Source organism: Clarias gariepinus, chromosome 8, assembly GCF_024256425.1.
Source record: "Clarias gariepinus isolate MV-2021 ecotype Netherlands chromosome 8, CGAR_prim_01v2, whole genome shotgun sequence".
Lineage (NCBI taxonomy): Eukaryota > Metazoa > Chordata > Actinopteri > Siluriformes > Clariidae > Clarias > Clarias gariepinus.
In genome coordinates this window covers 36,220,001-36,233,059 of record NC_071107.1, presented here as the reverse complement: position 1 = coordinate 36,233,059, position 13,059 = coordinate 36,220,001, and the positions used below count along the sequence as shown (strand labels likewise).

General features: G+C 41.1%; 1 protein-coding gene across 1 annotated transcript in view; it reads right to left on the bottom strand.

The window, feature by feature from the left end:
- syne2b (spectrin repeat containing, nuclear envelope 2b) overlaps positions 1-13,059 on the bottom strand; it is a 138,479-nt gene that overhangs the window by 35,318 nt on the left and 90,102 nt on the right. The window contains exons 84-101 of the mRNA XM_053501692.1: positions 11,888-11,991; positions 11,398-11,527; positions 11,193-11,309; positions 10,974-11,111; positions 9,101-9,301; positions 8,100-8,201; positions 7,760-7,879; positions 7,419-7,622; positions 6,940-7,113; positions 5,601-5,732; positions 5,223-5,443; positions 4,991-5,111; positions 4,164-4,592; positions 2,769-2,918; positions 2,510-2,677; positions 2,266-2,421; positions 1,999-2,148; positions 189-359 (exon numbers count right to left, since the gene is read on the bottom strand). Of these exons, the coding sequence (XP_053357667.1) occupies positions 189-359; positions 1,999-2,148; positions 2,266-2,421; positions 2,510-2,677; positions 2,769-2,918; positions 4,164-4,592; positions 4,991-5,111; positions 5,223-5,443; positions 5,601-5,732; positions 6,940-7,113; positions 7,419-7,622; positions 7,760-7,879; positions 8,100-8,201; positions 9,101-9,301; positions 10,974-11,111; positions 11,193-11,309; positions 11,398-11,527; positions 11,888-11,991 (2,988 nt within the window). The remainder of the gene's footprint in view (positions 1-188; positions 360-1,998; positions 2,149-2,265; positions 2,422-2,509; positions 2,678-2,768; positions 2,919-4,163; positions 4,593-4,990; positions 5,112-5,222; positions 5,444-5,600; positions 5,733-6,939; positions 7,114-7,418; positions 7,623-7,759; positions 7,880-8,099; positions 8,202-9,100; positions 9,302-10,973; positions 11,112-11,192; positions 11,310-11,397; positions 11,528-11,887; positions 11,992-13,059) is intronic.

Here is a 13,059-nt window from a genome sequence, read left to right as displayed (position 1 = left end):
ATGAGGCACCTAATTTTTTCTCGCACCGCAGTTACAAAGGAACCCATGTAAGCTGATGAGACAAAGCGGCCAACAGAAGGTTTAATATAACCAGAGTGCAGACAATTGTCGACTCACCCGCTAACACTTGCATCCCAAAAATAGATTTGAAAAGAAACTCAGGGACGTTTTTACAGTAAATAATGTACCTGAAGCTCATCGAGGCTCTTCTGGAGCGCTGTGAAGGAGGTGTGAGGGGCGTGGCAATGTTCAAGGGACTGACAAATTCTCCGAGTGCGCTGTGTCACTTGGCTCCACCCACTTTCGAACGCAGACCACGCCTCACATGTACGCTGCAGCGCTTGGTTCAGAACGCCGGTCTGCAGCATATACATACGGGAAGTAAAGCACATGAGTTATAGGTATTTAAAAATAAGAAATTAATATTTTAAAAACATAATATTAAATGAATAAATGTCATTCAGTAGTAAAGAAATGAAATATATTAAATATATAAATATGAAATATATAAAAATAAAATCACAGATCAAATACAGATCCTGTTACCACCCTGAAGTTACTGCTCTCCTTTAACAGCATGATCACTAATGTTTTATTTCTCGTAGTCCTTAAAGCTCAGAGTATTTTAGCCAATATATATATATATTTAATAAACGTATACAGGGCTCAGGATTGTGCAGTACAGAGTGACGTATTATTTATTCAGCACTAAATAGCCAATACTATGAACTGAATTTTTGTCCATTTTAACCCACTACACATGATTACATGTTTTTATGGTTGTTTTCGGTTGTTTCTATATCGAAAAAGTTATAATATTATTCTAATTTTAGCGATATCAATGTGGTATCAATGATGCTAAGAATGGTGAAGAATCAGCCCAGAACTACACGGGAGGAGCTGGTCAATGTCGTAAAGAGAGCTGGGACCATCGTTTCCAAGGCTACCATCAGTAATACACTAAGACGTCATGGTTTAAAATCGCATGGAAGGTTCTCCTGCTTAAGTCAGCCCATGTCCAGGCCCGTCTGAAGTTTGCCAGGGACCATCTGGATGATCCAGAGGGACCAAAGTAGAACTTTTTGCTCTTAACTCCATTCGCCGTGTTTGGAGGAAGAAGAATGATGAGTATCATCCCAATAATACCTACAGTGAAGCACGGGGCTGGAAGCATCATGCTCTGGGGGTGTTTTTCTGCACAGGGGACAGGACGACTGCACTGTATTAACGAGAGGATAAACAGGGCCATGTATTGTGACATATTGGGCAAAAACCTCCTTCCCTCAGTCAGAGCATTAAAGATGGGTTGTGGCTGGGTCTTCCAACATGACCCAAAGCACACAGCCAGGAAAACCAAGGAGCGGCTCCGTAAGAAGCATATGGAATATTTAAAAGCAAAATAACTGGTCTGTGAGGGTCAGAAATCTGGCTGATAAGCAAGTGATCAAATACTTATTTGACTCAGTAATTCACAAATAAATTGTTAAAAAAAATCATACAACGTGATTTCCGGATTTTTCTTTTTAGATTCTGTCTCTCACAGTGGAAATGTACCTATGCTGAAAATTGTAGACCCTCCATGATTTCTAAGTAAGAGAACTTGTATATACAGTGTATATATACATATATATATATATATATATATTATTATTATTATTTATTTTATTTTTTTAATGTCACAGACATTTGCTGTGTTGCTTTACACCCTTATTTTTTACCCTTTATTATCTATTTATTGTTACATTTAACATTGTGGAACGTCTGCGCAACAAGTATCGCTTACGCTACGAACAGTCAGATCGATCAGAGTTAAATAATTCTGTAGATTAAACTCTAATGTAATTTGCCCGGCTTGTGTAATCCACATCTTATACCATTTCTTGTTTTATTTATAATATGTTGTGTGTGTTGTCGTCGTCTCTGAAAGCTTCTATCACCCAAACACGTGTGTGGAAACGTCCTTGGCACTAAAGCTCTTTCTGATTCTGGTTCCTGTACCTTTTCGGTTAAAGCAGTTAGTGTCTGTGAGACGGAGTTAATGTGACTGATGAAGCCTGCGTCTGTGTGTTCTTCATCATCGTTGCTCAGCATCCTCTTCCTCATCTCATTCAGCTTGGCAGACTTGGCCTTGAGCTCCTCCTCCAACTCCTAAGGAACAGAAAATACAGTCTGCTGCTATTCTGACCTTATTAAATGTAGCCCTGTGATCTCTGGCGCCCCCTTGAGGTCCCACGGCGGTAGAGGACAGATCTGGGATTACTGTACCTCACACTGTTTCAGATGCTTTTCCGCCGCATCGTGACTGACGGGCCGCTCGGCCAGTCGCATCCATGCCTCGCGACCTTTGACCCAGGCGCTCAGGAGGCGCAGTTTGCCGCGCCGGTCCGCGCAGACGCTCAGCTGCTGCTCGAGACACTGCGTCTGAGAGAAATAGGTGGGTTTCTCATCTCATATCTTTACATGTAGACTTGTGTGAAGTGTGTGTGTGTGTGTGTGTGTGTGTGTTTACCTGTGTGTAAAGGTGTGTTTGCAGTGTAGTCCAGCGCAGGTTCATCTCACCGAGTTGCTCAGCGAAAGCTGTGTGTTTGTTTCTGAGGTTCGGCTCGGTGTGTTTCACCAGCGTCTGGTTCAGGAAGTTCACTGACATCTGCACACACACCTGGGCTCGTCTCAGCTCCTACACACACACACACACACACACGTAAATTACTTTAGTAACTTTATGTAAAGTAGCTGAATTCTAACACACTTCAGCTTTACGTCTTTACCTTGTATGTGCTGAGTTGGCGTGTGAGGTTTGATGTTGTGTTTAAAGACTGTGTGTGTTTCTCTGCATCCTGCAAGTGTCCTTCAGCTCCACTGATCCATTCACACACACCCAAGAGCAGGGACTGAGGGGCCACACTCTTCACCACACGCTAAAGAGAGAGAGAGAGAGAGAGAGAGAGGGGGGGGAGAAAGAAAGGGAAAGAGAGAGAGAGTTCATTGAAGTTAATTGAAAAACACAAAGACACAAAGAAACAAAAAAGAAAAAGAGGGAGAGAGAGAGAGAGAGGAAGACAGAGAGAAAGAAAGAGAGAGGGAGACAGAGAGAGAAAGAGAGAGGGAGACAAAGAGAGAGAGGGAGAAAGAGAAAAAGAGAGAGAGGGAGGGAGAGAGAGAGAGTTAATTGAAAAACACAGTAACAAAGAAACGTAAAAAAGAAAAGATGGAGAGAGAGACGGAGAGAGGGTAAGAGAAAGAGCGAGAGGGGGAGAGAGAGAGGGAGGTAGAGAGAGAGGGAGAGAGAGGGAGGGAGAGAGAGAGAGAGTTTATTGAAAAACACAGAGTCACAAAGAAACGTAAAAAAAGAAAAAGGATGGAATCAAAAACAAATAAAGAAAAATAAAGATAATAACGGATAAATATAAGATAAATAAATAAAAACAGTCAAAATGACGAACAGGAGAATCACAAAACACTGGAAAGAAAAAGAAAGGGTGTTAAAAATAAAAAATAAACAAAAATCAATAGAAACTAAAGAAAAATAAAAAGAGATACAATAAGAGATGATCAGGATTTAAATATAAATTTAAGTAGAAGGTGTGACTTTATCACTCTAATAAAGATTTTAAGATAAATCCTATCCTTATTGTGGAACACGAAAAGGGTCACAATCTGGGTGGCTGTGACAACAAATGTGTTAACTTAGTTAAGCTTAAGTTGGGTTAGTTATTAAAGTTAAGCCTTTATTTATCACATATCACATATACTCATCATCTACACCACTGTATTCAGGGTCTGCACACACACACACACACACACACACACACGTCTGATCTAAATGTATTTCTCATGGGAATGAGAGTGGGGGTGGGGTAAACTTTTAATAGTCTGATCAATAGAAAATTCCCACCACTTGTGTAAACACTTGATATGACTGTTTCACTCTTGTTAGAATAAATATGTGCACGTTTGCCCCAGGTGGGGGTACCATTGGGTGACGGGACACGTTTCCGGGATTTGAGTTTAGCTTTCTTGATGAAAAAAACAAGCGTAAGACTTGATTGGATTACTGTTCCCACGACATGATCATAACCAGAAGAGTTCTCTTCTCTAATGTGAATGATTTTAATCAGATGTCTAACCACAGCGAGTGTCGCCTTCTTCTTCCTCCCCCTCACCTGATGTAGCTCCTGTTGCACTGCAGCGACCTCATTGTTTAGCTCCGCCCAGCAGTGCTCCACCTCAGTCAGGTGGTCTTTCAGAGACAGCAGAACAGGAGACAGCGTCATAACCTGGACTGCATCTGTGCTGCCGCTGCTGGTCCTGGCATCTTCTGACATCTTCATCGAGACACTTCCACTTCCAGCGTCCCCTTCGTTACACACGCTGTCAGGAGTAAGAGCTTTGTCTTTTGAGGAATCTTCTTTTTCATCCCCAGCGCGGTGACCGTCTCCAGAGGTGGCGCTCTCTCCGGACTGTGAGTTATGATCAGCTGATAACGAGTGTGTGTTCGCGTCTTCTCTCTCGCTGATCTGCAGGATGTCAGTGCCGGCGCTGATCACCGCAGCCTTGAGCGACGATTTCACCTCCAGCTCTTTACACAGCTCCTGAAAACAACAAGAACATAATTTAAAATAAACATAATATAATAAAATAGAGCTCTGATGAGTGTTTATAACAATTAAGGGTTGATTAAATATGAAAGTAATGCTCATAAAAACATGCACTGTTGCAATTTCTGCAATTTATCACAAACTATTATGATTTTGGCGCATCTCTTTTCCCCCTGGCTCTCATACAGTATATAATCATGAGTTCACAGGTCAAAGTTCACCTGGATTTTAGATTTTAGCTCTAAGCGAACAGACGCAAATGTCTTAAGACTGGAACATACAGCGTCTCGGAAATGAAGCAGACGCTACCTGAACAGGATATTCACATTCACCCCATTCATTCAAAATGTACATAATCATTGATACATAATCGACTGATTGTTTTAACTCACTATAAACTCATTGAAGTTGGGGAGGGCTCGTCCTGAAGAGGTCATGTGACCATTCCAGCTGTTCAGGCGCTCTCTGGCTTGGTTCATCCACTCCGTCATCGCTGTGGAGTCACGCTGATACCTGTGTGTGTGTGTGTGTGGTTTGGGAAGGGGACCATTCTTGTTTAATCTTATTTTTTATTATAATCTTAAACTTAATATTAAAAACCTTTTTAAAAAAAAATTTTTTTACCTCCTCCAGAGTTTTATCAGGTGCTGTGCAGACTCTCGTCCGGTTTCTATTTTCCGTCGCAGGGCGACTAAACGCTGTTTTAGCCCCAGAGTAGCCACGCCCACTCTGCACACAAGACCGTCCATCATGCGACCAGACACTCCCACTTTCCCCAGTCTGCTGGCCTGATCAAAAACCAGACCGATCTGTGCACTATTCACCTCCAGGGTCTCCTGCAGCGTCTGATAACCAGGAAATATTATTGTTTATAAATATGTTTATATTTTGTATATAATTAGTATTTTAAAGCTATATTATTATATAATAATATGTTACACTGTGCGTGATTATATTCATGTAATAATTACAGTCTTAGTGTTATCGTTACACTCGACATACTTTATAGCTCGAGAGACTGCTCTGTAGCGCCTCCTCTGTTGGCTCCGCCCACTGCATGCTGGGAAGCTGATGCTCCAGCTCTTGAAGTAGTTTCTCCAACCAGGATTTTTTCTCCTCCCACCGAGTCCACACCTTAAACACACACATTATCAACCACAGTGAAGCTTTAGTTCTTTATCAGAAGGTGTTTAATTCTCTTTAACTGTATCTTTGGCAGTACAGGACAGTCGTGCAGCGATGTTTCACAACTTTATAGTAAAGGTGCCATATTACTGTATACTGCTTTTAAGTCTTAGAGGTGTCCAAAAATGTGTCTATTAACTTTCCACTCTGAAATTCTGTTTCAAACACACTGTTTCAGTGTTGGTGTCTCTAAACGCAAATGAGCCACACTCACCATACAACTGCCCCCCCCCCCCCCCCCCCCCTTCTTACGCCTCTTTCATGAAGTGCATCTTTCTAGCCAATCGGAAAACAGGACCGTTTTTGAAAATGGTTACCAGGATCGAAGCTGGAGGTGGAATTCTACAAATTGTCCCCTGAAATGATGTCATACCATGCAGGAATTTTGAACGCAATGTTCAAGCACATTAATGGACAGAAATAGAAGAAGGGCATTTTTTTTCTCCCTATCATATTTTGTCCAAAGTCCTGTATATCCTGTATATTATACTTTTCATAGTTACGAATTATACGCCAGATCCGCCACATAAACAAATTTATCCACATTTTTAAAAATGCCAGCGTGTGCTGATACGGTTTATTTACCATCTATAGAAGGACTATGAAGTGTCAGTGCTTTCGTAACAATGAGAGATAAAGCTGTAACTCTGACTTGTTTATTATAAGAAAGAAGCTGGTGAAGGAATAACAGTTTATAGCTGCTATAGTGTGAGTGGAAACTAAAAATTAAAACTAGGGGTGGAGCGATATGACAAAATATATACAGTATATATACATCACATCACAATTCTTGATGCCATTTCTACAATTAATAGAAATATGTTAAACACAAAATGTTCAGTAGAAATTGTAATATTTTACCATTTTAAAGATTAAGCGCAAAATATTGAATATATCATAAGATCCATAATTTCACAGGAAATAACATTTATATTTTTATCAGAATATCAATAGGAATTAGCAGCGTTTTGGTCGCCCATGCCATAAATAAAGTATGATGTATTGTGTAATAAGTAAATATTAACAGTCGTAGTCAGATCAGTGTGGTATAAGAGGAATAAAGCACCGTGATGTTACTGGTCTAAGTTAATAAAACAGTTCAGTAACGTTGAGTCAGCGCTCCGTGACGCAGACCCGTGTTACAGTTTGCTCCTACCTGTAGTGTCACCTGCAGGGCGGCGCCGTTCTCCCGAGCCTGACGCTGAAGCTCATCCACCTGATCCTCCAGCTCTGCCACTGCAATGTTCCACCTACAGAGGGCGCCATCGGGCAGCCGGGCAGTCAGGTGCTGCAGAGCTCGCAGGCGGGAGTTTAGAGACAGGAAGAATTTCTGGACATGTGGAGGGGACGTAACCAATACAAAATTTAATAATCACAACAACAGTCATAATAATAATAACAACAACAACAATGGTCTGATCTTTACTTTCCTTATATGGTCAATGTTTCCTGTTTTTGCTCTGACATTTGTAATAACTGCTCTGGACAACTACCTGTCTGTCTCTGTCTGTCTGTCTCTGTCTGTCCTGTCCCTTATGGTTGTATATACATGTATAAACTGCAGTTATTGTCCCTCTATCCGTCGTCCCTTTAGTCTCTCACATTACTGTGTCTTCATGTCATTGTCCTCCTCACCGTGTGTGTGCTGAGGAGTGTGTGTAGCTCGCGTGTGGTCTGTGGCTCCGGGTGTGTGGTGGTGTGTGAGAGTCTCTGTTTGCCGAACTCCAGCAGGTCCTGCAGGCCCTTCAGTACACACTCACACTGCTGCTGCTGCTCCACACTGCACTGCACATCAGCAGCACGCTGACACACACCGCCGTACACACTGTCGAACACACTCTACACACACAGAGAGAGAGAGAGAGTTACACGCACACACATACACACACCACTGTACCCACTGCTACACACATTCCACACACAAACAGAGACAGACACACACACACTGCAGTACACAATCTCCATCACACACACACCTCTAACTTAGTGATGTCCACAGTGACCCCTGTCACTCGTCCCTGTCCCTCTGTCTCGTCTCTCAGCTCGGACAGCTCTCTCTCTCGCTCCTTAAGCTCCTGCTGTAACACGGCGACGGCCTGCCGAAAGGTAACCACAGAGACAGAAAGGGTCAGAGGTCATGCTTACTCCAGACCTTTAGTGTACAGTCTGTGTGTGAGATTTTAACTTCCTAAAAGTAGCGTATTTGTATGTTTTTTGATGAGCAAACAAGCAAAAAAAACAACAACAATTTTTTACAATATTCACGATGACGTGTTACCGTGCACGTCTTCACGGTGACGTCACTCTGGGGTTTACCTGAGTCTGTGCGTCTGGGTCAGAGCGCGAGTCGCCATTAGTCAGGGTTTTCAGGGTCGAGGTGTTAGCGAGCAGGGCAGCATGCATGTGTTTAATCCTGTTCTGTGAGAAACACACACATATATACACACACACGCACACAGAAGGATTTAAGAGAACTCATCCAAAAACCCAGCCCAGAAACCGACTCCGTTTTGAGGCTGTGCAAAAACTGCGAGCGTATTTCTGATTAAAAGAACAAAATGAACTAAAACTAAATAAGATTTGTTCATTTCGATGAATGAGAACCGAGTCACTAAAATGATCCAAACTTAAAAATCACTAATAGGAACATTATCGACAATCAACAGCGCTCCTCACAGTAAGACGCAAGAGTCTCATGTGACCCGCGCTTATTACAACATCTGACAAAGAAACACGGCTGAGCTGAAACGAAAGAGACTCAAACATTAAGGGGTAGGAAAAGAAAAGACCTAAAGTAGCTGTAAAGATTTCATTAATCGAGGTCGAGTTCACACAGGAGACACACAGTCCAAAACATGGACATCAGGCCACCTTTAAGCACTTTGTATGAATTTGTAAAAAATTATCTTCACAAATTCTTCTGGTTTTTGTTCAAAACGAAGCAACTCTTTTACTTCTATAAGTCTTTGTAGAAATACAATCCCAAAAAGCATTAATGTGTTTTATATACACGGGAAAAGGGATTAGGTCTTTTGATTTGTGACCTGCTGCGTTATAAGGGGAATAAAACATTACTGTAAACAGGTTATCCGATTAGCGTAAATCCGCGTCTTGACGCCGTCGTGTCTTGGATTGAAACACACAGCATTTTATTCCTTACACATATCCGATCACTTTGCTTAGTCTCAAATATATTAGACTGCGCAATTGCGCAGAAATATTTTCTTTACATGTATCAGGTACTATAAAGGGTCAGAAATGTGTGTGTGCACCCGTATGTGTGTGTGAACATTCTCTGTTTGCTCTTTCTCTCTGACCTGTTTCTCGACAGTCTGATCCAGTTGTTTCTGCAGCCGCATTTCTTTCTCAGAGAGAGCGCTCTGGAGCTCACACACACGCTCCTGCAGCAGATCCACGCACACGCCAGGTGCAGAGGTCACGGAGCCTAACAAGCTCATGACCTCTGACCCCTGAGAGGTCAACTCGGCACTCAGAGAGACGAGCTCTGCAGAGAGACTCTATCGACACAGAAGGACAGAAAGGACGGAGAAATTAGAGTTAATATACTGGGTTTGACGGGTGGACAGATTAATTTATAGGAATTATGGACAGATGGATGGATTTGTGGATAAATAGATCAATATAGATGGATAGATGGATGAATACTAAGAAGTGTTTTGGATTGATGGGCAGATGAAAAGGATAAATGGATGGATGGCAACTATTAATCTGATAGGAATAAATAAACAAAGTAATTGATGGATACAGTATATCTGTGGATAGAGGGATGAATGGATGTGTGAGTGTATGTACAAGTCAATAAAAACGATGGATGTGAGTGGATGGATGAATGTGTTAATAATAACTGCTGAATAAATGGATGAATGGATAAATAGATGCTTGATACGCTTTTGGATTGATGGATGGATACATCAGTAGGAAAGATGGCTACTATGAATCTGATAGGAAAGAATAAATAACTTTTATGTCACTTTTCATGCATATTTGCACAGGCATTGCCACTTTAAAAACACTTTAAAATTTTTATATATACTCCCCCCCCCCCCCCTATATTTCTATATTGTGTAATATTTTTACATGCCCTTATTTGTACAGTTTGTTTATTTTACTAGTTAAATTTATTTTCTTTTGTATTTTTTTAAAATTAATATTTATTTCTTATATATAGTTTTTATTTTCTTTTTAAGGTCACTGGCGGTCGTACAAGCATTTCACTGCATATCGTACTGTGTATGACTGTGTATGTGACAAATAAAATTAGAATTTAGATGAGTAAATGGAGAAAGGGATAGATGGATGGATGCTTAATAGTGAATAGATGGATAGAGTAATTAATGAATGTGTGATTGTAAGTTAAAAGTCATCAGAAATGATGGATGGATGGGTTGTAAATAGATAAATAACAACAGATCAATGGATGGATGAATGGATGCTTGGATTTAGGGATGGATAAATGGATAGAGGGATGGATGCATCAATAGAAAATGTTTGTTAGAATGTTTGTGATGGATGATCGAATGGAGGGAAACATCAATACTGATGGATGGATGGATGGATGCATGGAAACTATAAATCTGATGAGTGAATAGATTATTATAGATAAATAGAAAAATGGGTGGATAGAGTGATGAATGGATGTATGTACAAGTCAATAGAAATGATAGATGGATGGTTGGTTTGTAAGTAGATGGATAAATGGGTAAATATTAATAGATATATGGATGGATCGATGAATGGATTGATTAAGGGGTAGTTGGATGGTTGATAACATTTTAGATGGATAAATGGTTCAATAAAAAAAAGACAGATTGTTAGACTGTTTGTGATGGATGACTGAATGGGGAAAACATTAATACTGACGAGTATAAATGATATTAGGATGCTAGATGGTGACTGCGTGGATGAATGGATAATTAATAAATGGATGGATGGATTAAAAGGAAGTATATATGGTTAGATTGTTTGTGATGAATCACTTAATGGAGGAAAACATCAACATGGATGGACGGATGGCTACTATAAATCCGACAGGAATAAATAAACAATTAAATGGATGGATAAATGAGTGGACACAGTGATGAATGGATGTGTGGTTGTATTTTTCTCCATTTTCTCCATCCATGAGTTAATGGATGGATAAAATGGAGGAAAGGATGGACGGATGAGCACCTGTAGCTGCAGAAGCTGTGCGTGTGTGTCGGCGTGTTCGGCTCCTCGCCGAGAGACGAGTGTGTGAGAGAGAGAGGAGAGAGTGAGTGTGACTCCACTCAGCACCTCGAACAAACCCTCATCAACCACCTGCATGTCCTGCAAAAGAGACAGAGAAAGAGTGTGTGAGTGTGTGTCAGTGTGTGTGCGTGTGTGTGTGTGATCAGGAGTGAGACTTACAGATGCTGATGTTGCTGTGTGTCTCAGCTCTCGCAGGTATGTGATGTGGGACTGGAGCTCCTGAAGACATGCAGCTCCATCAGCACTGATCCATACACACACAGGTGGAGGAGATATCTGCACACACACACACACACACAATCTTTAACTGACTATTCTTCAACAAATTCCTATTCATTAAAAAAAGTTCATTGTAAGAAAGAACCTCGTCTTCTTGCTGCTCTTCTGCTCTCTGGTTAAGTCTTGTGTGGAGGTGTGTCCACTTCCTGTGCACTGACCCCGCCTCTTCCTGTCTCTGCTCCTCCCCTGGCCCCGCTGCTGCAGATACACCGAGCCTGAAGAAAACGATCAGAAACTTCAGAAAGCGCTAACTGTAGCAGCTTGATTTCAACAGATGAACCAGGGCTGATTCATCTGCTTCATCTGTGTTCCTCACAGGAGAAACCTTCACAGGAACATTTTTTTACTGGAAAATCCAGAGCTTTTTGTTTCTTCTTTTTCCTGAGCCTCGGTTAGTGAAAGCTTTGCACAAACACGTACTTTTAAATAACAGGAACTGATGTAGCGCCTCATTCTTGACGGTTGCAGCTCTTTAGTTCCTTGAAAGGTTCTGGAAATGGTGGAAGTGTGCCTTATGTGTCAGTGTGGGTGTGTGAGGACGTGCAACTTCATAAGGGGAAGTGTGTGTGTGTTACCTTGTGTGTTCCTCTACAGTTTGACTTTGCAGTCTAATTCTGCTTCCCCTTGCTGCAATGGCCTTCGTCAGATCTTTCTGCTCAATTAGACCCTGCTCTAACTCCTAAAATACACAAAGAGAGAGAGAGAAGCTTTTTTTCATTTGCATATTTGGGTGAAAGTTCTACATAAATACAGATATAGTAACAGATCAAGTTCCACCAAGTTCCATCATCACAGCGAATCATCTGCCTCCATCTAACCCTATCTTTTGCCTCCTCTTCTCTTACACCAACTAACTTCATGTCCTCTCTCAGTGCATCCATAAATCTCCTCTTTGGTCTTCCTCCAGCCTGGCAGTTCTAACCTCAGCATCTCTCCTCTGAACATGTCCACCTCAATCTGGCCTCTCTGACTTTATCTCCAAAACATCTTGATGGATAGATTTACTACTACTTTAAAAAAGATCAAGGAGAATAAAGTGTAAAGCCTTTTAAGTACAATTGCAGATCAATTAGCTTTCCATTCAGGACTGGAATTTCCTACATTTCTGTACCTGAGCCTCCAATAACAAACTGCATTGACTTCCAGCCTCCTAACACACAGTATGACTTCAGATCAATCCCTGCTATCTGTCATCACTCAGATGAGGATGGGTTCCCTAATGAGTCTGGTTCCTCTCAAGGTTTCATCTTATTGCCAGTTTTTCCCTCAGCATGTCGCCCTCGGCTCGTTCATCAGGGACGATCTGATCATTCTGATTCATACATACAGTGAAACCTTGGTCGTTAAGATTCGTTAATCCAGAAGCGGGCTCATATATCAAAACACTCACATATCAAAACACTCGTTTATCAAATTCTCATTTCAAAGAAATGATGAAAATTCAAAATATCCATTCCAAAGCACCAAAAAATAAATACATAAAAAACAATTAATACAAAATATAAAGTAAAAATAAAACAAAATGTGTGTGTGTTTGTGTGTGAAGCTAAAGTAAGAGGAGAGGAGGAATCAGCCCCTCCCCTCTCCCCATCTTAAACAGTATACCTCCTACTCGGTGCTCATAAACCAAGTCAACCTTGTTTTTCAAGTCAACATTTATTAAAAATCTTTGCTTGCGTAACCGCGTTACTCACAATCCGACGTTTCACTGTATAAACATTTCCTCACACTTTTTAAACTCAATTTG